The following is a 25,968-nucleotide window of genomic DNA, read 5'->3' as shown; positions in this document are numbered from 1 at the left end:
CTTCGTTTTTTTTTTTTGTTTGTTTGTTTTTAGTAGTCAGGTCAATAAATTTACCATCATTTTATCATTTTTAGATTGTAAGCTTTGTCTGATTGACTGTGTTAGTTCTCCCATACATTTCCAAAATATCCAAAAGAATATTTTATGTCCCCAGTTGCTTTTTTAGTATACAATTCTGAAGTAATGTAATGAAAGCCATTATTTTTGCCAGTGGTTGCCATTTCTGTACAGTCAAGCTAATGGAGTCACTCATGTAAAAAGTAGCATGTCTTCTAATGAAAGATCTTGATCTTTGTTTACATTCTACTGTTTTCATTTTGTGTTGAATTGAAATTCTTAGGTCATAGCTGTAGAAATAAGTGATTATGTTTGCTGCATGGTCTTAGCATGTGGCCGTTTAATTGGTGTTGAGGCCTATTTCAAGGCTTCATGTAGCTGGTTTTCCTCATGGTGTGTTGCTCTTTGTTTTGTAGGCATGGCTCCCATTCGGGATTCCGTCAGCCACTCCCCTAACCAAACAGGTGACTCACTTTTTCTTTTTCCTTACCATGTGCTGTTGTTTACCATTTTTGTTTAGTGTGTGTTAAGTTCAAAAGTCACCTAAAGACCTGTGGCCTGTAGTACGAAGCCAGTTTCGGTTTTTACCCAGGTAAGTTCACGATGAGTTTGAGCAAACTTGAGTTTTCGGGCTCAAATCAAGAAATTATCCTTTGACTATGTTCTGGCCTGTCATCTAGTGGCGAAAATTTTTTTTGGCCCGATGCCAAACTTACTTGCCGACCCCTGGCCTAGAGGTTGCTAGTTATCTATGCCTTCATCACGTAAATGCATAATACCTGGTTGCAATAATTTACAAAACAGCTCGGTCTCCTCATTTAAATAAGCCGCAGAGGGAAGACAGTTGAGAGAGAGACACGGCAGCTTTTCCGCGAGTGGGTGTGGTTTCAGCGCCACCAGCGGACACGCCCCCAAGCGTCTGAGAGCAGAGAATACTGCTTATTTTTTCACGATTTTGATAGCTTATTTTATTCACTTGCCGTTTTTTTTTAGCGTTCAAATTTGGCTGGGTGGTTAATAACACATTTTTCTGTGGTGAGATAAACCCAGAACACACATTTAATATTGACTTTACACAGACTTTTAAGTAATTTTGATAATCTAAATTTAACCAGTTGCTCTACAATGTCTTGCAAGAAATCTATCATAATGTCTTTGCATGGATAGACTGACTTTTCCATTTTTTTTTCTGCCAAATCTGTGTTTTTCCTGTTTTATGAAAGGCCAGAGCAGTAGTGCTGCAAATTGGTACAAAGTTCTCACTTTTCTGAATTAGTTTTACAATGCAAGTCAGCAATTGTACACTTTGCCCATAACACAGAACAAGTCTACTTTTAGGGATATTTCATCAAAGAATGAAAAGTCTGTAATCATTTACTGACACTCATCATTCCAAACTTGTATGACTGACTGACTTTAGTGGAATAATTTTTTTTTTCGTCCATACAAAGAGAGTTAGTGGTGTCCAAGGTTGTTTTGGACACCATTGACTTAAATGATATGGACAAAATATCTTTTGTGTTCAACAGAAGAAAGGGAGATAATTTTGGAATGACGTGATGACAGAATTTCCATTGTTCTATCCCCTTGGAGTCTACAAGTCTCTTCTTGGTTGACGACTCTTTTTGTCTCCCCTGGAGAGATGAAATACTAGATCGAAATGTAACTGTAATTTTCCTTTACCTCAGTGACCTTCAACAGAATCTCCCATTTTATTGAGTCACTCTTAAACAAACAGTTTACTCGAGACCTGCAGTGAGACTGTCTGTGTTTCTTTGTCTTCCCATTTCTCTTGGTAACACAGCCAAGGAGAAAGTCTCAGACTTGGCAAGAGAACAGTGCTCAAGGAAGCTTGGCAGCCATCTTGCAGAAAAATATGAACGCAAGAGCAGAAAATGTATTTCAAGGAACACAGCAGTTGCGTTATTGTTAGAGTTTAGTGCCGCCACACTTGCCACATCTACGTAAAATCAGTGAACTTTCAGAGACGCTTCACACTTAGTGTTGCTGTAAGCAGTCGTCTGTCTTTCCCTCCTCTATCCTGGCATGCAGCATGATCATGCTGCTGCTACAAAATGGTGGCAGATCTACTACCGTTTCAGTCTGGCTTGAGTGAGACACCTCTCAGCAGGACAGAGACGGGGCCTATGGGCAGTTAGCCATTGTCGCATAATCCATAAATGGGCAAGTTATTATAAATTCTGGACAAAGTCTACCAAATGTTAATATTTTCAGGATATTGTTTATGTACAGCATTTGGCTTGTGTTTTAGAATGTGTTGTTTGCACTGGGTGTTTTACAGTTAATCATTGATAAAGTACAAGGATACAGTGTAACTAAATCAGAATTGGGTAAGGGATTGTATTTATATTTTTGTTTTATATACAAGTTCATATGTTTCATTCCCTTAGTGTCTTATGTTACTGTTCAATCTCCTTTTGCAAAGCTGTTGCACAAACTGTGACACACATACATACATATTTTATTGTCATGATTTTTTTTGTCCACTTGTCTGAATTTAGTCCAAAAACAGACGCATTTTCATTCTCTCTCTCTCTCTCTCTCTCTCTCTCTCTCTCTCTCTCAGTGTTTGCCATCTGAACTGATTTGACCTTTTATTTGTGTTCACAGGTTTGGAACATGCTGGCCTGGAGCCTCAGTATGAAAATTCACCATGGAGCTCTGGCTCACCTTGCAGCAACTCGAACAGCAACTGGGGAAAAGTTATTGTAGATAAGGGACCCTGGCCCTCCATCACTGGTAGTGACCCAGAGTTAGCTTCAGAATGGAAAAGTTATTGTAGATAAGGAACTCTGGCCCTCCATCACTGGTAGTGACCCAGAGTTAGCCTCAGAATGTATGGATGCTGACTCTGCCTCCAGCTCTGGGTCAGAAAAAAATCTTAGTATGATGGCATCTGGGAGCACTGGTGGTGACAACAATGGCAATAGTTCTCATTTCATGGTTGCAAATGGCAGCAATAATGTGGGTAATGGGAGTGTTAAGGAGCCTTGGGGTGTATCCAATGGCTCGATGCTAAGCACATGTCAAGGCTCCGGCGAGGGCCCCAGCAGCAAGCTGGCAGAAAGCAGCCATGGCAAAATAAATGCATGGGGTACCCAAGGTTCCTCAACCAATGTAGGTATAAATCCAAGCACTTTGAACCCAAATGCCAACCATGGTGCCTGGCCCGTTCTTCAGAACAATGGGCCCAACCCCCATGGGCCTGCGGGGAACGGAAATGGTGGCACCAACACTCAACAAAGCACCATAGGTCAAACACCCAGCATGCAGAGTATCAACTCTAAGATGTCCTGGGGATGCCTGCAGGAAAATATGTCTGAAGCTGAAGTCAATGGTACAAACAAGGTTCCAAGTGGGCAGCCTCAAAACCTTAACACTGAATTTAATGGACCAAATAACACTACTAACACGATGACCTCTAGTTTACCAAACTCTACAGGTTCAATGCAGATGAATGAACAGCCCCCAGGGCACCGAGCTTGGCCTATGAGTACAGGGGGCTCCCCTCAGCTCCCTATATCTCCAGTCTCTAATGGCACTTCCATTTCTCAACATGGCAACAGTGAGGGAATCAACAGCGGGTCTTATGGTACAGCATGGGGCGTTCCGCCCGGCACTAATTACTCTGGAGACAAATGTCCCATCCCTAAAGGCCAAGCTGTGGGCGACACTGTGAATGCAACTCTAATGCAGTCTGGAGCCAATGGCTCCTCTGTGAGTGCTGCTTCTTTAAAGAATAATAATAATAATAACGGAATGGGCGGTCGTGGAGGAGGTTGGGACTCAGCACCCGCTACCTCACAAAATATGTCTTGGGGAGCAGGCAGTGGTGTGGGCCCAGCTGGGATCCCTCGCCCCTGGGGGAGTGCCTCCTCCTCCTCCTCTTCCTCTTCCTCATCCTCTTCAAACACTGGCACTAAGGTCTCAAACGGGGAGTGCCAGAGTTAGCCTCAGAATGTATGGATGCTGACTCTGCCTCCAGCTCTGGGTCAGAAAAAAATCTTAGTATGATGGCATCTGGGAGCACTGGTGGTGACAACAATGGCAATAGTTCTCATTTCATGGTTGCAAATGGCAGCAATAATGTGGGTAATGGGAGTGTTAAGGGCCCTTGGGGTGTATCCAATGGCTCGATGCTAAGCACATGTCAAGGCTCCGGCGAGGGCCCCAGCAGCAAGCTGGCAGAAAGCAGCCATGGCAAAATAAATGCATGGGGTACCCAAGGTTCCTCAACCAATGTAGGTATAAATCCAAGCACTTTGAACCCAAATGCCAACCATGGTGCCTGGCCCGTTCTTCAGAACACTGGGTCCAACCCCCATGGGCCTGTGGGGAATGGAAATGGTGGCACCAACACTCAACAAAGCACCATAGGTCAAACACCCAGCATGCAGAGTATCAACTCTAAGATGTCCTGGGGATGCCTGCAGGAAAATATGTCCGAAGCTGGAGTCAATGGTACAAACAAGGTTCCAAGTGGGCAGCCTCAAAACCTTAACACTGAATTTAATGGACCAAATAACACTACTAACACGATGACCTCTAGTTTACCAAACTCTACAGGTTCAATGCAGATGAATGAACAGCCCCCAGGGCACCGAGCTTGGCCTATGAGTACAGGGGGCTCCCCTCAGCTCCCTATATCTCCAGTCTCTAATGGCACTTCCATTTCTCAACATGGCAACAGTGAGGGAATCAACAGCGGGTCTTATGGTACAGCATGGGGCGTTCCGCCCGGCACTAATTACTCTGGAGACAAATGTCCCATCCCTAAAGGCCAAGCTGTGGGCGACACTGTGAATGCAACTCTAATGCAGTCTGGAGCCAATGGCTCCTCTGTGAGTGCTGCTTCTTTAAAGAATAATAATAATAACGGAATGGGCGGTCGTGGAGGAGGTTGGGACTCAGCACCCGCTACCTCACAAAATATGTCTTGGGGAGCAGGCAGTGGTGTGGGCCCAGCTGGGATCCCTCGCCCCTGGGGGAGTGCCTCCTCCTCCTCCTCTTCCTCTTCCTCATCCTCTTCAAACACTGGCACTAAGGTCTCAAACGGGGAGTGGAACACTTTGCCCAGCAACAGTCAGCATTCCAATGATAGCACGAATGGGAGCAGGAAGGGAACAAATGGATGGAAGTCCTTGGAGGATGATGCTCTTGGTATAGGGAGCTCCGGTCAAGCATCACAAGGCAGCACATGGAATAAATCTACAGGCAGTGAAGGAAGTGGAGAGAGCTTGGGAGGTCGCAGTGAGAGGGATGGGCAATGTGGTGGCAACCGAAGGAGAGGTAATCAGCAGGGCATGATCAATGCAGCTCTCTCTAAAATTGACGTGGACCCCAGGGTGCTGTCCAACACGGGGTGGGGACAAACTCCAGTCCACCAGAACACTGCATGGGATGTTTCAAGCTCTGATAAAAAGACAGGAAATGGACATACAGGCTGGGGTAGCGCTCCCCCTCAGGCGTCTAACTCAGGTGGTTGGGGAGATGGACCCAGCACCAACAAAAGTAGCGATTCTTCAGTGTCTGGGTGGACAGAAACTAAACCTTCAACTGGCTGGGGAGAAACCAAAGGCCCAGTTGGGCAAAGTGGATGGGAGGATGCCCCTTCTGTTACAATGAACAAGGGTGGCTCCTCATGGAATGGCACCAAGGATGAGAAGTCCTCCTCTTGGAATAATCCGTCGAAGGCAAAGCAGGGATGGGGCGGAGAAGGCCCGAAGGGAAACCATTGGGGAGAGCCCCAGAAGTCTGGTTCAGGAGGCTGGGACAGTGACAGCGACCGCTCTGGATCGGCCTGGAGTGAGCCGGGGCGTTGCGGGACAAGCAACACCTGGGGAGGCAGCGGAGGCACTAACACTCCTGACCAGAGTGGCCCAACCACAGGATGGGGAGAGCCACACAAGACCAACAATCAAAACCAAACCTGGCGCGAGCCAATCAAATCAAGCCACGCCAACCCCACCTGGGGCGACAATACAAAACCGCACAACTCTTCAGAGTGGGGCAAGCCCCAAGATTCCAGCATGGGAACGTTCAGGAGTGGGAGCACCTCCCAGACTGGAGCCCCTGGTCAGAACAAGCCTGCAGGATGGCTGGGAGGCCCGATGCCTACTGCCTCCAAAGAAGAAGAATCCACTGGATGGGAAGATCCATCACCAGAATCCATCAGGCGTAGAATGGAGATCGATGATGGTACTTCAGCATGGGGAGATCCCAACAAATATATCTGCAGCAACGTAAATATGTGGAACAAGAACACTGCTGGAGAGCAGGATGGCATGGCTGTTTCTCAGCCCCCTCAAGCCCAAAGCACTATGGCCCCAAAGGAAAAGAACTGCAGCTCAGGTGGGTGTCTTCCTTTTTGGCAGTGCCTTGGCAATTATTACTCACACATTATATTTATCTGAAGTCATGCAGTCATCCCTTTGGAATTTCTCTGGATGCGCTTTTTCTTCCCACCCCTTTCCTCTAATGCTTACGGCACTGACAAGCTCTGAACTTACGAGCAAGTGTTTGTGTGTGTGTCTATATATAAATGTGTTTATGCAGTGCAGAGGAATGTATATACTTTGTAAAAGTGCAGCTTTTTCCATTAATCTTTAATTATTTGCCAAACAGAAAATGTTAAGGTGCATGTGCAAATAGTGTTCCTACTTCATTTGGAATTGGCTGTGGATAAGCTGTGCTCAGGGAAAAATAGGCTTTGGTTACATTGTGGCCGATGGTGCAGTCATATGGCAGCAACTTGAGCAGCAGGGCACACATGAACAGGGCTATTTTTGAAGGAAGTATTCAGGGCATATGCTGGATGGTGAAAGTGCAAAAAGCTCAGTGGTTAAATGTAAGCTGATCCATCAGAAGGACTTCAGAGTAAACAAAGCTTACATAAGCATGTTTATGCAAGGGTCGGATTTGGGCTATTGGAAAGTTTGCAAGTACAGTCCAATCCCACTTTTGAAGTTTATTTGTAAATATTAATTGCATTGTCTTTAATAGATTTCAGTCAAGTATGTTAAATATTTTTAGATGCAAATTAGTTGTTGCATAGTTATTTTCTATGTAGCTTATGCATTACACTTTGATTTTTGTTTGCTCTGACAGATTTCAGTTTGCTTACAAAATAGTAATATGCCTTCTTTTAATTGTGCCATCCTCTCATTTGTTGCATTCACTAGTTTTTGTGCAGAACAATATAGCATTTTGTATACTGGTCTTTGATCATAGTTTTTTTTATTTTTTTTGATCACAGGGTGGGGAGAGCCATATGGTGGGCCACAAAAAATTGAGTCCTCTACCTGGGGTGAGCATGCTGCTCCACCTGTCACTGTGGACAATGGCACGTCTACTTGGGGAAAGCCTGTTGATACAGGTTCCAGCTGGGAAGAGCCGGGGAGGCAAAACTCAGGAGGCAGTGGCTGGAGCAATGCTGCTATAGGACAGCAGTCACAGCACAAGTCTGGTACGTCCCATCTCCAATTGGGGCAAAGAACTTTCTTTGATTTTTCTTTCTTTGACTTAATTTCTTCTTGTTTTGTTTAGCTTTTCCGATGTAAATTGTGTTTGGGTTTTTTTTTTTCCCCTCCATTTTTAATTTGATTTTGGCTTTTTAGGATCCAAACCTATGCAAGATAACTGGGGTGGAGAGGAGATGTCCATGACGGGGCACTCCAACTGGGAGGAGGAAGTGGAAGTAGAGATAGGCATGTGGAACAACAATCCATCACAAGAAGTGAACCAAACTGGAAACTGGCCCTACAAGAAGATGACTCCAAAGGTAATAATTAAGATAAATAATTAGTAATTAAGACCTCATTTAGCCTGGCAGAAATGTTTAAAGTGTCATTCACTGAATTTACTGTTAAATCTAATAGCGAGGACAAAATTATGTGTGTACATTTTGCTTGCTTATTTATTTTCTACCCTTCTTTCCATTAGCTGAACAAAGGACCCAACAAGCAAGATGATTCTCCATGGATGAATCAGTTTGTGAAACAGTTCAACAACATGTACCCTGTAAGGATCCAGTCTTGATTGCTATATGTTTATGTAAAACCTGTTATACTAAGTATTATGTGTCCCCAAATCCTTTATGGAGCATAGTTATTAGATAGCACGTTGACGTTTTTTTGTCATTTTACAGAGGGATTCCGCTGAAGACTCCCTGAAGAGCAATAAGATGGATATGTCTGGAGGTAGGTCACATTCACATGCTCCTCCAGTACTGATATCGAGTGATGTTTGTTGCAGTCCATGAGTATTAGCATGATTTTGTCAAATCTATGAATTCTTCTCATCTTCTGCAGGAATGACAGACAAGCGCATTGATGTTGACAAGCATGTTCTTAATATCGGAGAGTATGGGAAAAATCCTGCTTCACGCCACCAGATCCACAAAGACTCTACTATAGACCGTAACCCCTATATGGATAAGGTCAGTTATTTCCTATCCTCCTATAACAGTAATGGAGCCTTAATTTTGTCCAGTCTTGTATTCCTGCTTGTTCGGTACTTTAGCACCCTCTATGGGACGTGAATGCAACTTAAAGTCCTCATGATATCAAAATTGAATGCTTATGGCTTCAAGACCAGCCGATCTCAACCTTTTTTCTTTTTTTTTTTACTCTGTCCTCCTTTGTCCATAATGAATTATATTTCCTCTGGGGAAAATCTGCTATAATTAATATTGTTTTAAAAACACATTTTCTAATTTACAGAAACTAGGAGTGTCCATGGATTACAATTAGTAAATAACCTAATAATTCTAATTAAAATTAAATTTCAGTATTCCTGAAGTTAAGATCTTCAAATTAAACAGGGTTATTAAGGGAGTGAATTAAGTTGTATTACCTTATTTTTAAGCTTATTTTGTCGTGTTTTAAAAACATTTCAGTCCTGAGGGCACCATTTAAAATTTGCTGAGGCCCCTACTGGGCACCGTATATATAACCACTGCATAAGACCATGTCTGTTAGATCTAAGGATATATGTATTGAAATGCTACAGCTGATTTCATGGGGTATTTAGAAGCAACTCTTTCAGTAGTCGTAGTCTTTCTTCTGATCCCAATTTTCCCATTGCCTCCCTAACTTAATAAAATTGAAGAAAGCACTCCAGTTGCTAAAACATGCCAAAGAGGATGCTAACATAGCCTTTCTCTCTCCTTTTCTGTGTTTGTTGATGTGTCTTTCTCTGGTGGCCTGGTGTTCCTTCTGGTCTTTGTCCAATTCCTCACTGCTGTTGTGCTCTGCGTCCTGCTCCTCTCGCTGCTTGGCCTGTGGTCGTGCTTCAGCTTTCACTGCCTGTATATGATAGCTCTGTAACAGAGGAGTCCCAAAACTCACAGATCACTTCCATGCAGAATATCAGCTTTTCCCCAACAAATAAGGCACTGCCAAACCAGTGCAGCTTGCCTCACCATCCAAACTCTGCCTCTGTTAGGCAGGTGAGTTAGTGCATGCTGCTCCTTGTGTGCTGAAGGTGTGAATGCACTGGATTGCCGGATGCTCATTTACATGTGGGGTGTTATGTTTCTTGTCAGAATGTAAACATGTACGGTGTCGGTAATGCAGCAGCACAAGGCAGGAATGCTCCGCAGCCTCCAGCACAACCTCTGAACTCCGCTCAGTCCAATCTACGCAACCAAGTGCCTCCTCCACTACTTCCCTCTCAGGTAATGCCACTTGGGTTTTTAAATCCCTGCTGACTGTAAGATGAAGATGTGTGGTGTACAGGGTTCCCAAGGCCTTGGAAATATCAGGGAATTTCCAAAGTGTAACTCAAGGCCTTTTTTTTTCTCCTGAGAAAAATTGTGATGTGTATTTTAAAATGCAGTTTACAAAACTCCAGTGACCTTAGGCTAGTCTTACAAGTGAGGCTAGTCATCTTATTTTTTTTCTTTGTTAGTTACAGAAAAAGTAGACTTGCCAAATTTGAATCCAAAAATGCAGATTGCCCATTGACTAACTGCTTGTTGGTTAGACTAGTTCTTAACTAGGGCTTAACATAGTGGCTATTCTTATGCAACTCGTCCCAGGTTTGCAGTGTATTATGAGTTTCTCTGAAATTCTAAAAACACCGGACCATGAGCTGCTCACATGTAAAAACACAGTGCCGTATTTTATATCTGTCATGATACAACAACCATATCACAATTTTTGTTTGATTCAGATTAATTTTGCAGTCCTGCTTAAAAGTATTGAGGGTCTCACTGTTGCGGCTCCACTATTTATCCACTAAGAAATATATATTATATTAAATAAATATTATATAGAATGAATTAATATTACTTTCTTTTTTTATTATTAAATTAATATAATACTAATATTTGAATACACACACTATCTATATAATATGTATAATCAATAAATATTAAAATAAATATTCTCAGTTTAGTATCTTTTTTTTATTAATTGATCAATGTTATGTATTTTTTTTTTATAAAAAGGTTCATAACAAATGTGTACTTTTTTTTTCTTTTTTTTCTCCCAGGTCCCGCCACCCCTGTTGAAGTACTCTCCCAATAACGGAGGTCTAAACCCTCTGTTTGGCCCACAGCAGGTGGCTATGTTGAACCAGCTGTCCCAACTCAACCAACTGTCTCAGCTTTCTCAGATTAATCAGTTACAGGTATTGATCTTGTTGCTAGTACCAGCCTAGAAGTGATAAGTTAACCCGTTCCCTGTCATACTTAAAACTTACACTTTTTTCCCCCGTCCCAGCGTCTCCTTTTGCAGCAAAAAGCGCAAAGCCAGAGGGCCATGCCTGTTAACAGCCGCCAGCAACAGGAACAGGTTTGTGATCTCTTAGACCCATTTATGTGTTCCGTTTCCTTCTGTCTTGGCTCGTTTGACGTGACATTTTCCATTTGTGATGACGTGTAGGGTCGTGGTCTGGGTCTGTCTCAGCAGATGATCCAGCCTCCCCGCCATCTCGATCCCTCCCTGATGAAGCAGCAGACTTCCCCTCAGCCACCCTCGCTGCACCAGCCCAGCCTCAAGTCCTATATGGAGAACTTCATGACCCCCAATGCCTCCGACCTGCAGAAAGAACAAAGTTCCCTGAGCTCGTTCAATAATTTCCCTTTAGGTGGGTGTCCTCCCCATCTTAATGTAGGCCAGACTGACTCTTTGTTGCACCAAGCTGCCAAGCCCAACACGATGTTTGCCTCTGACATGTCAGGCTATCAGCCAGCTGGCATTAGTCAAAGTCATAGCCTCCTAGCCCCACCTCTGAGCAATGGTCACATGGTGCCAGGCTCTCCCATCAACCCTCGGGTAGGAAAGAACTTCTGTCCTGACAGCAGCTCTCTGCCAGCAAGAGGTGAATACAGTCTATTTTGTTGTCCCCAGCAAAATTTCCTCTTGCATTTTGTATTTGAGGGAAAAGAAAACCATGCTATGTTGCAAAACCTTTGGAGTTCAGACCCTTATTATTTGATTGGAAATCCAATGTTTGACTGGCATATGTATGGTGCTTCTACTCATAATTTCTGCCGCTTGACAACAGTAAGGTTGTTTTACTTTGTTTGTGCTTGTCTCCCCTTCCATATATATTCCCATGTTTTATTGTGCACTCAGTAATTTTTTGTTGGTTGCGTTGTTGCGACTGCCATAGTGGCATGGACATTGTGTTGACTTGTGACGCTGTCTCCAAAATAAATGATTTAGAAGTACTTTTATCAAGTCTTTAATGAGAAAAAATACTGAGTGGACTGATTAAATTTTCTTCTTTTTTTTTGTATTCCTCTAGGTTTGAACTCAAACTTGAATGTAAGCAACCTCGACATTGGCAGTGTTGGTTTTAAGGAGCCACAGTCCCGTCTGAAGAAGTGGACTGCCATGGACATTTCCGTTAACTCGCCACTTGATCAAAACCCCAGCAAATCTGGTAGGCTTCCTCTTTTTTTTTTTTATTCCTTTTTTGGTAGTCAGTTTTAGGGGCTACACTGTTAATATTTAAAGATGTTTACAACAGCTGTGATTAATTGACACATTGATTAATTGTTAATTATATTTATTTATCTATTGCTGATATTTATTTAGAGTGTGAAGTTGACTGTTTAGGCAGCATTGGTTATCTGATGTATAAAACAGCAGTCAAGTGAGTTTTGGATGTGTAGATAAAGAATGCTTTGCAGTTGACCTACACAAAAAAAATTAAATTCTATTTAATAATGAATACAATATCAAAGGAAATAATCACCAATATTTTTGTCATAATTGTGTCATCTCAACAAAAAATGTTTTTCATATGCAGTTTTGAAAGTGTGCAAAAAAGTCTGATGGATATGATTTTACTATAGGTGCTATAACATCTGGCCTGAGGCTTGAAGACTCACCCTTTGGTCCATATGACTTCATCAATGCCAGTAACGCTTCCATCAGTCCTCCTGGCTCTGTGGGAGATGGCTGGCCCAGCCGTGCCAAATCACCTCATGGTTCCACCAATGTCAACTGGCCACCAGGTTCGGTCCCATTCGCTTCATAAATGCTTTACTTGTTCCAATCAAATCTTGCATTGAAACAAAATATTACAGAGTAGCTCAGATGGTCGAGCTTGTCGCTGCGCCATTGTAGCATAAATGACACTGTGTCTTGTTTGTTTGGCAGAGTTCCGTCCTGGTGAGCCTTGGAAAGGATATCCAAACATTGATCCTGAAACTGACCCATTTGTCACTCCTGGCAGTGTGATTAATAATCTCTCCATTAATACAGTCCGGGATGTTGATCACCTCAGGGACAGGAACAATGGTAAGCAATCTGTTAAACCAGCTATATCAGTATACACTGCTGTTCAAAAGTGGGTTTTTTTCTTCAGCAAGGATGCATCAAATTGACAAAATGAAAAGGCTTTTAAATTAATTAAAAAAATAAATAAATGCTGTTCTTTTGAACTTTGTATTCATCAAAGAGTCCTGTAAAAAATTATTGCTGTCCACAAAAAAAAAAAAGCAACTGTTTTCAATATTGATAAAAAATTATTATTATTGTTGTGGACAAAATCAGCATATTAGAATGATTTATGAAGGATTGGGTGACATTCAGCTTTGCCATCACAGGATTAAATTACATTTTAAAATATATTAAAATAGACAAGTTACATTACATTACATTAATACATTTTCACAATATTTCTATTATTACTATATTGATTAAATAAATGCAGACTTCTTTCAAGAAGAGATTTCTTTCAAAGGCATCACAACAAAAATCTTCTGACCCCAGATGTTAAAATTGTAGTGTGATTTGTATGTATTAGTGTTTCCGTCAATTAATTTTTTTTCTGTTCTTCCAGGGCCATCCTCATCACTTACCACCACGCTGCCTTCAAATAGTGCCTGGACATCCATTCGTGCCTCCAACCACAATAGTTCCCTCAGCAGTACAGCACAAAGCACTTCAGGTTGGTGGGCAGTTATTGCGGCATAGCCACGCAGGCTTGTGACCCTCATACACCTTTAACTTGATCTTTTTTCTTCCCTGCAGCCAGAAACAGTGACTCCAAATGGTCTCCTGGTACAGTCACCAACACCTCTTTGGCTCATGAGCTGTGGAAGGTTCCTCTCCCCTCAAAAGGTATCTCTGCTCCGTCCCGCCCCCCGCCTGGCCTGACTGGCCAGAAACAGCCCTCATCTTGGGACAACAGCTCTCTGAGACTGCCAGGCTGGGGTAGCTCTGAATCCAGATTCAACTCTGGTTAGTCAGTTATATTCCCATTCACCTACATAAACTCTATTAATAGTGTAAATGATGTTGCGTTTAAAGAAACGAGAGAGACTTGAAATGATCATTGTCCGCAGGTTCCAGCTGGGGTGACAGCAGCTCAGGGAGAACTAATTGGCTTGTTCTCAAAAACCTCACACCTCAGGTAAGATGCTTAATGATTTGGAATGTACTGACTCGTTTTAGCAGGTTAAGCATTCACACTGCCTGATTTTTGCAGCATTTTTAGCAGAAAACACATTGAAAATGCACTGTAAAACTATTTATCGGCACACTGTTTTGCAATTTAGGGTTTTATGAATTACCCTTAATTACTAATAGATAGATAATTTATACTTTTTTTTTCAATATAAGTTTGAATGGAAAACAAAACTTGTTTTAAAGGGATAGTTCACCCCAAAAATGTAAATTCTGTCATTAATTACTCACCCTCATGTTGTTCCAAACCTGTAAGGTCTTCGTTCATCTTCAGAACACAAATTAAGATATTTATGAAAGCCGAGAGCTCTTTGACCCTCCATAGACAGCAACACAACTGAAACATTCAAGGTCCAGAAAGGTAGTAAGGACATCGTTAAAATAGTCCATGTGACATCAGAGGTTTAACCCTAATCTTATGAAGCTGTGAGAGTTTGTAATTCTCAGTGGCCAACTCTCAATAACTATTTTGTAATGAATGGGTGTTATTAAAGGAAAGGCTCCATTTAGAAACCTACATATTGTTTTATATATAAAGCTACAGCAGAATCATTTCTTGGGTAACAAGTCATGCCTGTGTTTTACAGATTGATGGCTCCACCTTGCGAACTCTGTGCATGCAGCACGGTCCACTGATCACATTCCATCTGAACCTTCCCCATGGCAACGCTGTGGTCTGCTACAGCTCTAAGGAGGAGGCGGCAAAAGCCCAGAAGTCACTGCACATGTAAGTCCACCTTTTTTTGTTATCCTTTGTTTTTCCCCCCAATGTGGGTAAAGAACAGAAATGTTATTACCAAAGCTAATAATTACTAAGCCATTTAAGAGGAAATTAGTGTTTGTAAATCAGCTATAAATAACTTGATCACTTCTGGAATAACTAGATTTATTTTAATTACATTAAATAGAATTTTCGGTAAATGTACAGTTTTAGACTGCAAGTTCATTTTAAGGTCTAAAAAAAGCCCCCTAGTGGGCCCCAGCCCCCTGTTTGAGAACCAGTGCATTAGGGTGATATGCATAATACAGTTTAATCATGTACTCCGATTCTTAGAAATCAAATATTCTGGATGCACTGATCAAATGTTTAGATTAGGAGTTTTGTTTGGAATAACTCAACGTTCTATTAATATAATAGTATCCTTAGTGATTACTTTAAGGGTCTTGACCAGATAATTTCACAAACACAACACTTTTTCCCCCCCCCCATTACAAAAATCTGTTAATGCTTATGTCAGGGGTTTTCAAACGTTTTGGAGCCAGGGACCCCTTACAGGGGAGAGGATTTTCCAAGGACCCCTTACAGGGGAGAGGATTTTCCAAGGACCCCCTCATAATTATAACAGTGTTTAAGGCTAAAGTTTAATGTGGGTAGGAGGAATGAACATAATATGATTGTTTTATTGGTGCAAATGGTCCCCATTGTATATGTACTTTTTAATACTACAGCATAGTATAGGGATGTAACGATTCACTCAACTCACGATTCGATTCAATTCACGATTTTGATTTCACAATTCGATTCGCGATTATTATAATTTTTTTTAACAAAATGAGATTTAAGACAAATTATAAATTAAATGTGTCCTTTTATTATTGCTTGGACAAAATGCTGCACATTTCTTTGTGAAATTTAAATATAACACTATAATAATATACTAATATATACTAATATAGCACATATTATTGCTCTTTTGTTAGTTTTGATTGCTTCTACATAAGTTGCATCGGTGTGTAAGTCGCATTTTACTATTACTTTCAGAAATAATTTAAATACTAAATACTGAATACTAAAACGAATGTTAGGGGAAAAAAACATTTATAAACACTAACATGAATTTTTACTTCAAATCGTTACTCCAAATCGTTTAAATTTAGTGGCATTCATAACAGAACAAAAATAAATGCATATATATATGTATAAAAAATAATAATTGTAGTGCCGTTCATTTCAAACATTTATTTTAAATGCTATATCCATAACAAACTAAACTTACTTACTAAAACTGAAACATAATCACGTAGTTGGCTCTATTAGGCTACTTATTGTGTAAAGAAGGCTTTGTACTTCTCTCATGTCCGAATATCTACTAACAGCATCCTTCACATATGCAAAAAAAAAAAAAAGTCTTTGGAAAAACCACGGAATGGCGATGCTCACGCTGTCCGGCAAAACCTACATATTGTACAACAGACAAGTTAAATTGAGCCACCAAATACCTTTTGTATGTTTAGTTGTCTCATTTAGTTTGCTGATGGTGAGGCTGCGATGTCAAGTTGCAATGCTAGAACTGATTTGTTGTGAGCACGCGGGAGGCGCCAGCGCGAACACTTTGGATTCCTTATATCAGCGGGAAAATGTGATCTCCGTCAGATAAGAGCAAGACATCATTCAAAACGGTCTTTTTATTTGTCTACCTTCAAAATGACAGTGAAACATTGTGGTTTTGTAAAATAAAGAAAACAAACAAAATGCGCTTGCCGTCTTAGTATCTGTGAACTTCTTACTAATATGAAGAAAAACTCAGCGATACTTTCTACTTGTCAAACAGACATGAGAAATATATTTAGCTATATAAACCTTGAAGTGCCCGCTTTTAAGTATTTACGCTTTGCTTATTTGACATTAATGCATTAAATAAGTCACGTTGGAATATAAATCATAGCACGTTTCAGAAGATTAACAAAACGCAAGTTGCAGTCCGGAAAAAACGGTGTAGCAAATTATTTGTGCGGACCCCCCGGCTTTGCGTCACGGACCCCAGTTTGAAAGCCCCCGTGTTAAGTGAATGGTTTATCAGCCTGCTTTCTCTTTCAATCGAAACCCTGAAATAATGTGGGAAGCCATTTCCAGATTTCCGGAACCCCATTCTGAAGTTCACAAAAACTTGTATGTGAGTGAGGCACCATACTGATAAAGGTTCTGCTCTTCCTCCTCAGGTGTGTTTTAGGGAACACTACTATTCTTGCAGAGTTTGCTAGTGAAGAGGAAATTAATCGTTTCTTTGCACAAGGTCAGTCAATGACTGCCTCTCCCAGCTGGCAGACGTTGGGCTCTTCTCAGAACCGGATCGGATCCATCGAGGGTTCCCACCCCTTCCCAAACCGCACTGATCCAAATCACTGGAACGGCAGCGGAGACCTGCACGGCTCGTCTCTCTGGGGCGTTCCCAATTACTCCACGAGCCTGTGGGGCAGCCCCAGTGGTGGTGAGGGGGGGAGAATCAACAGTCCCTCCCCCATCAGCTCCTTCCTTCCGGAGTCCATGTAGTGCATCTTTCACCTTCTGACTTAAAAAGAAAAAAAATGACAAAAAGCAAACATACAAACAAACCCGTGACCTCAATGTGGAAATAGTTAATCATAATCATATGACCATATTATATATATATTATATGAAAAAAAATCAAATGGCACTAGTTAGACTTCCTTCACTTACAAAAAGAAAAAAAAAAAAAACAATGCGGGGTCACCCTGTGGAAACAAGTTACGTTTTTTTCTGCACATATGTCCACTTTGTTTTAGCCCAAAACATATCAGTTTGAATACTTGAATTATGCAGGCCAATTCTATAATGTGAAAGGATGTATTTACACTTCCAGGTAGTGCTCTTCATACAGAAAAAAGCTTCAGTTGAGCTCATCTGTTTATTCATCATGTTTATTTGAATTCCAATTCTTTTTGTTTTGTTTTTATTATTTGCATTTTGTTTGCTGACAATGGAGTTTGAGCTTTTTAAACTTTGCACTGAATGTGGTTTTTCTCAGTATAATCTGCAATATGGAGGGAGCCGACAGTTCCAGTGTAGTTGTTTACTCAAGGATGTTCTTAAAGTGTGCGCTCTACTATGCCTTGATGTACGCCTACCTTATTGTAGTATTGTGGAGTTCGAGATCAAGATATAGATGCTGACTTGGGATTATTTGATGATATTACAGAAATAAGTATTGCACCAATTTTGTTTTAAAACTAAAGAATTTAGCTCTGCAGTCTAAAAAACTGTAGCCACAGCTGTGACTTGCAAACCCGACCTGCAAGCCAGGGGGAACAGCACTTTCTAAATAGGCTTTCAATTTTGTTTTGGAGGCATCACATTGTGCCCTCTTGTTTACAAAACGTTTTGAGGGGGAAAGTATGGTCATGCTTCCTTTTATTTTAAATGGCGAAAAAAAAATGCATAAAGAATAAAAAAAATAATCTTACAAAAATTATTAAAAAAACAAAAAAAAACAAAAAAATCAAAACACAAAAAAAAATCTTGAGGATGAAGACATACAAAAAAATAAAAAACTTTAAAAAAATCTTGAGGATGAAGACGAAGCTTTTTATCTCTGGGAATACTGATCAGTGTTTGGCCATGTCATTGGTTATTTTATCTATTCCTCTTGTCTGCTAAATAACCAGCATGGTTCTCAGGAAATATAGCCAGTTTTCCCCCCATAGAAACTCCTTGTAGGAAAATCCAACTTTTAGCACTGAAACTACTTATAGCTCTGTAAGTTTTTCTCTGCCAAATAACTGCTTTAAGCTGGAGACATTCTACATACTGCTTTTCGAATATGCTGTCTTTTTATTAATGAGTGGATATGGTTTGCTGAATCACTATCTAGTCCTTTTTCCCACTGAGTGTCTCAATGTTTTTCGCTTTGTGACTGTCGAAGTAACTGTCAAATGTCATAAGAAAAAGCAGAAATCTGTAACTATGCACACTGTAGCCAATGACTCGGCCTACAGAATCGCTTTTTCTTTGTCTGAAGTAATGTTTTATGTTTCAGTAATTTGCATATACATTGTTTGATATATATATATATCATCATCATCATTATTTTATCAAAAACAAATTTTCCCCTTAGCGCCAGAGCTGGTGTTAAAGAAAATCTTGTTTGGTTATTTTAACAGTGCAAAAGTCGTCCACATTTCATTGCCTTGATTCAAATTGTGTCCGAAGATGCAACAAGTCAAGTGGCTTTTAACTGTTTACAAATAGAAAATGATTGTAATGTGTACAGTTTGGTTGTGTTAATCTGAAGTTCCTTACAATATTAATAAATCAATGTTTTGGCTGCTCATTACCATTTTATTTTAAAAAAAATTTAAAATTATTTTGTTCTCCCCCTTCCCCTCCCCTTTTTTCCCCCTTCCTCAAAGCTGGTTTGTCATTGAAAATGGCTTGCCTCTGTACTTGTGGCCAAGGAAGGCTGGATTAGAGGTGAATGTAATCTATTGCTGGTAGTTTAAATAATGTGCGTAGATTTACAGACTATTTACCTTTTATCGTACTATATTTTAGGTGCACAATTTATGAGACGCTTCAAGAGCGAGAGGGAGAGAAAGATGTCAGCATTAGGCTAAGCCATGGACCTTAATATGCGTTTAAGCTGTTTACGTTTTTTCTCCATTATGTTTTATTTGAGAAGTAGAACTTGCGTGCGTGGTGTTAACTTATCCATATTTAATGATTCGTCGTACAAAACCCTGAGTATTACCCTCACTTTATGGTTGCGTGCCAGTATTGAACCATTTTAAGCAACTGCTTTACCAAATATACTTCAATCAAAGGATTTGTTTACTTAATTCCAGACCTGGCTTATCTTTGTTTGTTGGACAAATTTTAAGTGGAACATTGGAGAGAACTACACAACGAAAGCCGAAAATTAGTGTTTGGAATTGCACTTGGTGTACATAATGAACTAGAAAAGCTTGTACTGTATTTGTGTTCTGGAGGCAGAGTGTAGCTTTTGGAGACTGGACGGCATGGACGGAGGACTTTGCCTTTTGTTTGTCTTTTTATTCTTCGTGTACATTGACTAGACTCTTAAAGCGTGCGTTTGTGCCTGTGTGCTTGTGTGGTCTGCTCCATTCCTGCGCATCAGGAGCCCAAGTATTCTCCTCTTGTTTAGGGGGAGTATAAATGCAGGTATCGCAGATGGTTTTGCCGTGACTTTGTTTACTCCCTCGATGTGGATCGCTCAGTCTTTTGTGCTTTAGTTACATGTTCGTATGCGTCTGGGGTAGCGTTAGTCCTTTCTGGGAGTGCTGCGCTGAGCTTTACCAATGGTTCTGAATGGGTTCTTCCCTGCCGTCTTAGCAAACGTGCTAGTTTCCTCGTTCTTCGTGGCTTTTTACTTTCGGGAAGCGTAGGGAAAAGCCATTGGCACCCAGTTTATTTACTGAGCTTTACCAATGGTTCTGAATGGGTTCTTCCCTGCCGTCTTGGCAAACGTGCTAGTTTCCCCGTTCTTCGTGGCTTTTTACTTTCGGGAAGCGTAGGGAAAAGCCATTGGCACCCAGTTTATTTTTTTCGCTTTTTTTTTTGTCCCCCTCCCTGCTTTATTTTGTTTTATGTATGTGCAGCTTTTTGGTGTTAGACAGAACTGTCATGCTGAGACATTTTGATAATTCACTGTCATGCCAAATTATCAAGCAGGGGGAGGAAAGGGATTTCTTCTTTTGTAAAAGCTGGACAATGTATATGCTTCAAATGTCACTTGCAAAATGGATGTTTTGAGGATATTCATGAGCAATGTACAATCCCCATTTTTATAGCCAGGTTGAACGTAGAGGAAACGAATAAGTGACTTGGCCTGACATTCTACTTTTGTACTGAAAATGTCATTCTTTTCTGATTTATCCTGTGAGCAAATATAACCTTGTCTTTTAAATGGTTCCTACTGTTGAACAATGTGCTAAGGCAATTGACTTAAACTGTGAGTATTGCTGTCGTGTCATTATAAACCCGAAAAGCTTTAGTAAAACCAGCACAAGAAACGGATGAACGAGAGTTTAAATCGAAACTTCCACCATGGGGAAATTCTAAGAGAGTCTATGCAGTGTAGGGTGAGGCTTCCATGTCTGTGTCTTCGCTTACTAAAAATCCTGGCCGCGGTAGTGGCGGGATTTAAAAATACGATTCCTGTAATGTGCCATGATTGAAATTTTCTTTAACTTTTTGTCACAAATAATTGGCCAGTTGTAGCAAATGAGGGGTTGCATTAACATTTCCTTTTTCACAGCGCTCCTCACAGAACGGGCTGTGGAATAGCAAATTCTCAACTCACACATTTCTTCTAGTGGTCTTTGCTCACATGTAACATATGCACACTGCTTTGGTAGACTGTTTGAAAATTAATTGAAATAAACATCAATAAGATAACTTAAATGAGCAGGAAGTTCTTTTCAGCGTCTTCCTGGGGTCATCTTAGAATTTTAACTTGGGGAACTGCACTTTTTGAAGGACAATCCTTATTTGTATTGGTAACCGTTGACCAGGTTTAGTCTAGTAATACATGGTAGAAACTCAAATGTGTAGTGATGAATGTTTCCTGTAATGCTGTTTTTTTCTTTTCTTTTTTCTTTTTTCTTTTTGTTGCTTGGTTTTCAATTTTAGTACCCTTAAGTGCATATGTAACGAGGTAGTTGAGGTAATAGAGTAGTTTTTAGGTCTTTTGTTGGCTGTACTTGTAGACTGATAATAACTGTTTGTAAAGTCCTGATCTTGATATCGGAATACAAAGCTGTATAACTTGGGTACAACCCGCAATAAAGCCTAACAGTGATATGGTGTGCAATGGTGGGTTTTTTTTTTCTTTAAAATATTTTACTGCAAGTGCAATTGGAAATGTAGTTGTTAAATTACCAAGAATCTCATCACAATTTTACATGGAGTACACCCAACTAATTTGCTTAGTATATGGAAATGTTTGAGAATCTCATTTTGATTACCATAAATGTTTTACCTACTGGTATGTAGAGTACTTCTACATACAAAAACAAACGGTGCTTTTAAAAGAGGTTTAAAATGTTTGTTTACATCACAAAGACTCATACAGTGGCTATAAAAAGTTTTATTCTACATGAATGTGGGATCATTAAAATGGCTTTAGTTCAGTAATCCTGCCATTATTGGTCATTGCAGAATAAATCATGGGTGACATACTTTCAAATGTGGTATTTTTATAATGTTATTATAAACAAACTTTTGTGAGATGCTACATGCTGATGCCATTATATAATTTAAGACCAGTGAAATATTAAGTGACCTAATACACCTTCAAAGCCGCAGTATAATTTCTGTGCCAGCAGCAGCACCAAATGAATTTCCAAAAAAATACTCTTCAAATAGGTTTGAGTGTTTTCACAGTCATGGAAAACCTAAAAAATGTATTTGAATAGTTTCAATTTAGTTATGATATAAAAAAAATTGTTGGACAAACTGGTTCACAAATCAGTCTAAATTAATCTTTAGTGAATCAGCCTGAATTTTTAAAACCTTTATCCAGTGAGCATAAGCTAACAGTCGTGGAAACATTAAAAATTGTGGGAAATCTGCCTCAGTATGTCAGGCTCCCCAACGAGGTTTTGAAAGCTCCACACATTTTAAAATAGTCCTACGATTTACTTATACTTATGCATTTTAAACTGGTGAAAGGATGCAGTATTTCGATGACGATATTGCACAGCAGTGTTAAAGGGATAGTTCACCCAAAAATGAAAATGTGATGTTTATCTGCTTTACCCCCAGGGCATCCAAGATGTAGGTGACTGTTTCTTCAGTTTTTCTACTTTTCAAATGTATTATGTCTTTGAGATTTCAAATGTATTACGGCTTTGAGAGTAAAAGACAACATACACAAACAAAACCAAATTAAACCCTGCGGTGAGTGACGATACATTGATGTGTAAAGACATGAGACGATCGGTCTGTGCAAGAAACTGAACAGTATTTATATTGTTTTTTTACCTCTGATTCACGCAATGTCTGAACTGTCCTGAGCGGCGGCACGTCCTCGACAGCCGGCGAGTGACGCGTCGTCTTTTTGCTTTACGGTGGATCGCAGACTTAGTGCATTACCGCCACCTATCTCTCAAATGGACCATTGACACTATCTACAATCTCAATTAGGGGTGTCAAAGGTCCATTTGAGAGATAGGTGGCGGTAATGCACTTAAGTCTTATAAAGCAAGAAGAATAAGAAGACGCGTCACGCGCCAGCTGTCGAGGACACGCTCAGGACAGTTCAGACATTGCAGTGCATCAGAGGTAAAAATATAAATACTGTTCAGTTTCTTGCACAGACCGATCGTTTCGTGTCTTTACACATAAATGTATCGTCACGAGCCGCAGGGTTTAATTTGGTTTTGCTTGTGTATGTTTTATTTACTCTCACAGCCATGATTCCCATTCACTTCCATTATAAGACTGACAGACTGCAACGGTTTGAGTTAAAAATCTTCGTTTGTGTTCTACTGAAGAAACAAAGTCACCTACATCTTGGATGCCCTGGGGGTAAGCAGATAAACATCAAATTTTCATTTTTGGGTGAACTATCCTTTTAAGTTCTTGCACTGACCTTGAATTTAAGTTTCAGTAGCACTCCCCATACACTAGAGGGATCGCAGTGAGGCTTCACTTGGGGCATGACAAACCAAAGAATTACAATTTAGTCTTGGCTTTATTTTCAGCTCAAATTCCCAAGAGTTTATAGTGACATTTTCATTAAATACAACGGTACACGACAAGGCAGTTGACTCCATAAGCAAGAGACAGAAGAAAATGGTATGACAGAAACTGGACACTATGTGGATGCAGCCGAACCACATCCATATTTTTTAATACAGAGTCAATCCTCCGTACCTGCAAAAAAAAGAAAAGAAAGGTGAGATTAAGATAAAATTACCAAGCATGCAAAGGTAACCTACAATCCAAGCATTGGCTTAAAAGACAGGATGCACATACCATATAACTTGCTTCTATTCATACACGTCTTTTTTATCTGAAATGAACTGTACGATCTCTGCAGGAGTCATAAGCTTCTCGGCCTCTGCATCTGGGATCTCAAATCCTGTGGATTGAACGCCACAATTCAAATGAAATGTTTAGAAGGTATATCACAGTTGTCAAATGCTTTAATGGTACAGGAACAAACCCATACTAACCAAACTCATCTTCCATAGCCATTATAATCTCCACCTGGTCCAAGCTATCCAGCCCCAGATCTTTCATGAAATGAGACGATGTTTGCAGCTTGAGGGAAAAAGTTTCAGAGATTGATGCTAGGAGTATGTATTCTACAATATCTCAATGTAAACAAAGCAGCTTGTCTAACTACAAAAAACTACATTTGTTTAATAACTACATTAGTTAACAAACTAACACTAAAAATACTTCTAAAGCATTTATTAATCTTACTTCATTTCAACATTTATACTTAATATATTATGAAAATAAGAAGTCGTATCTGTTAATTTAATGGACCCGAGCGAACATGAACAATGAACAGTTGTATTTTTTATTAAGGTTCACAAAAAGGAATAAATACTGTAACAAATGTAATGCTCATTTTTAGAGTTAATGCATGAACTATTGGAAAATTGTTGTAAAGTGTTACACCAAAGAAATGTATTCAAATATGGTGGGTAGGCAACAGGCATGCAGTTTCCAGGTAACTCAGAAATTGCACATCATTGTCCTTTAAATTTCGGTATTTGAAGATTATCATATACAAAACGACCTATGAATGTTACAGTACAGAGGGGAAGTATGAAGTATCTCTTACCTTCTCTGGACTGATCTTGTCATACAGTTTAAGGACGTACATGACACGCTCTTTGATGTTCTCTAAAGTGAGGGGTGGAAGATCCCCATAGTGCCGACACTGATGAACAGACAGGCCTGAAATCTAGAGGCATCCAAACATTTACATTTATTCACTTAGCAGATGCTTTATCCAAAATGACTTGCAGATGAGGAGAGGAACATAAGCAATTCATCCCAGAGCCAACTATATTCACTGCAGTGCACACAATACCAGCTTTATTAGAAGAAAGGTAATTAGGGAATAAACATAAGCTCTGCCAAATGAAGAGATAATTCACCCAAAATTGTCTTTATTATTATTTTTTTCCCCTCAGTAACAAACGACAGATGTTGGACAGAATGTTAGAGGCTGGTGGATTCTGTCACCGTTCGGTTGCACCTTTCCATACAGTCAAATGAAGTGGCTGTCATTCTGCCCAACATCTTTTGTGTTCCACAGAGGGACTTGGAACGTCAGGATGACAGAATTATTATTAAAGTGAACTATCACTTAATAGCTACAATAAAAGACGCAAAGAGCAGCAGCCGTGAAGATACACACATAGTATGTATAAACTATTAGCGTGACTGATCAGCTATTTAAAGTCTCGCACCTTGAAAACAGTAATAACTGATGTGGATGGTGTATGTTGTGAATGCACACTAAGTTACTTTAACTTTGTATGGCTCCCAGCTGTCACGCACGAATAGATTTGTCGGAAAGACACAGGTAGGTCACCGAGTAATCCAGCACTAGTAGGCCACACAGACAAACATCCCCCTCTGCAGAAAGCTCACCCGCACTGGTTGAGTCCACCTCGTCCGCTGGCTGCATGACAGGACAGAGAGCGGTCGCTGCTTTGAGGCGAGGGGCGCGCAGGCGGATCTGGTGAGCACGCTGCCATGATTTAACCTTGCAGCGGCGCGAGCGACGGAGCGCACACAGTATGCAAGCGCACGAGACGCCATGTCTGTGAATTTCTATCCCACAATTCACTGCGACAAACTGGACATAAGTTTGACATGCGCGTGCGCACTTTATCAGGGCAGGTCCGGTTGTTTTCGGCGAATAGTTTCTTTTGAACAGTTCGTTCAAAACTGAAGGCATCAAATTGATTGAAAAGATCCGACTTAAACGAATGGTTCATTCACGAATCATGCATTGCTATTAAAAGAACGTTTTTGCGAGTCGGTTCTTTCGAACAGCTCGTTTCAAAGAATCGGCTTGAAAATGGAACCGAATAAGAGTGAACAAATCCAATTCATTGAAAAGATCCGACTCAAAAGAACGATTATTTCACAAATCAGAATTAGAGAAACGTTTAACTATTTTACTCTTTTATCATTTATATTATTTCTTAAGTTATATTTAACTGATTCCTTTTGAAT

The 25,968-nt window shown here is 40.3% G+C and overlaps 2 protein-coding genes across 2 annotated transcripts in view; one reads left to right on the top strand and one right to left on the bottom strand.

Annotated features, from left to right (window-relative positions):
- Positions 1-18,166, top strand: part of LOC107721518 (trinucleotide repeat-containing gene 6A protein-like) — a 23,695-nt gene extending 5,529 nt beyond the window's left edge. The window contains exons 4-24 of the mRNA XM_016529590.1: positions 2,689-2,817; positions 2,888-3,980; positions 5,102-6,429; positions 7,334-7,543; positions 7,695-7,858; positions 8,020-8,097; positions 8,225-8,276; positions 8,388-8,515; positions 9,374-9,526; positions 9,623-9,754; positions 10,573-10,710; positions 10,803-10,874; positions 10,965-11,403; positions 11,833-11,970; positions 12,386-12,547; positions 12,693-12,833; positions 13,378-13,485; positions 13,569-13,778; positions 13,883-13,950; positions 14,591-14,730; positions 16,944-18,166. Of these exons, the coding sequence (XP_016385076.1) occupies positions 2,689-2,817; positions 2,888-3,980; positions 5,102-6,429; positions 7,334-7,543; positions 7,695-7,858; positions 8,020-8,097; positions 8,225-8,276; positions 8,388-8,515; positions 9,374-9,526; positions 9,623-9,754; positions 10,573-10,710; positions 10,803-10,874; positions 10,965-11,403; positions 11,833-11,970; positions 12,386-12,547; positions 12,693-12,833; positions 13,378-13,485; positions 13,569-13,778; positions 13,883-13,950; positions 14,591-14,730; positions 16,944-17,274 (5,414 nt within the window). The 3' untranslated portion in view covers positions 17,275-18,166. The remainder of the gene's footprint in view (positions 1-2,688; positions 2,818-2,887; positions 3,981-5,101; positions 6,430-7,333; positions 7,544-7,694; positions 7,859-8,019; positions 8,098-8,224; positions 8,277-8,387; positions 8,516-9,373; positions 9,527-9,622; positions 9,755-10,572; positions 10,711-10,802; positions 10,875-10,964; positions 11,404-11,832; positions 11,971-12,385; positions 12,548-12,692; positions 12,834-13,377; positions 13,486-13,568; positions 13,779-13,882; positions 13,951-14,590; positions 14,731-16,943) is intronic.
- A 5,292-nt stretch (positions 18,167-23,458) lies between these two features.
- LOC107721527 (acyl carrier protein, mitochondrial-like) lies at positions 23,459-25,674 on the bottom strand. Its single transcript, XM_016529599.1, has 5 exons — positions 25,378-25,674; positions 24,560-24,682; positions 23,940-24,027; positions 23,740-23,845; positions 23,459-23,637 (listed from the first exon to the last, which is right to left on the bottom strand). Exons 1-4 carry the CDS (start codon positions 25,546-25,548, stop codon positions 23,754-23,756), a joined length of 474 nt encoding a protein of 157 aa, XP_016385085.1. The 5' UTR covers positions 25,549-25,674; the 3' UTR covers positions 23,459-23,637; positions 23,740-23,753.
- Between the last annotated feature and the right edge of the window lie 294 nt (positions 25,675-25,968).

Source organism: Sinocyclocheilus rhinocerous, unplaced genomic scaffold (assembly GCF_001515625.1).
Source record: "Sinocyclocheilus rhinocerous isolate Xijiao unplaced genomic scaffold, SAMN03320098_v1.1 scaffold481, whole genome shotgun sequence".
NCBI classification, from domain to species: domain Eukaryota; kingdom Metazoa; phylum Chordata; class Actinopteri; order Cypriniformes; family Cyprinidae; genus Sinocyclocheilus; species Sinocyclocheilus rhinocerous.
This window is presented reverse-complemented; position numbering and strand designations above follow the sequence as displayed.

Bases quoted from the DNA above. Each gene is read 5' to 3' on its own strand.
- LOC107721527 (XM_016529599.1), bottom strand. From the start codon at position 25,548: ATGGCGTCTCGTGCGCTTGCATACTGTGTGCGCTCCGTCGCTCGCGCC. The intron at 24,683-25,377 runs GTGAGCTTTCTG...GGATGCCTCTAG, and splicing joins GGTGGACTCAACCAGTGCGG to ATTTCAGGCCTGTCTGTTCA. The intron at 24,028-24,559 runs GTAAGAGATACT...TTTTCCCTCAAG, and splicing joins ACAAGATCAGTCCAGAGAAG to CTGCAAACATCGTCTCATTT.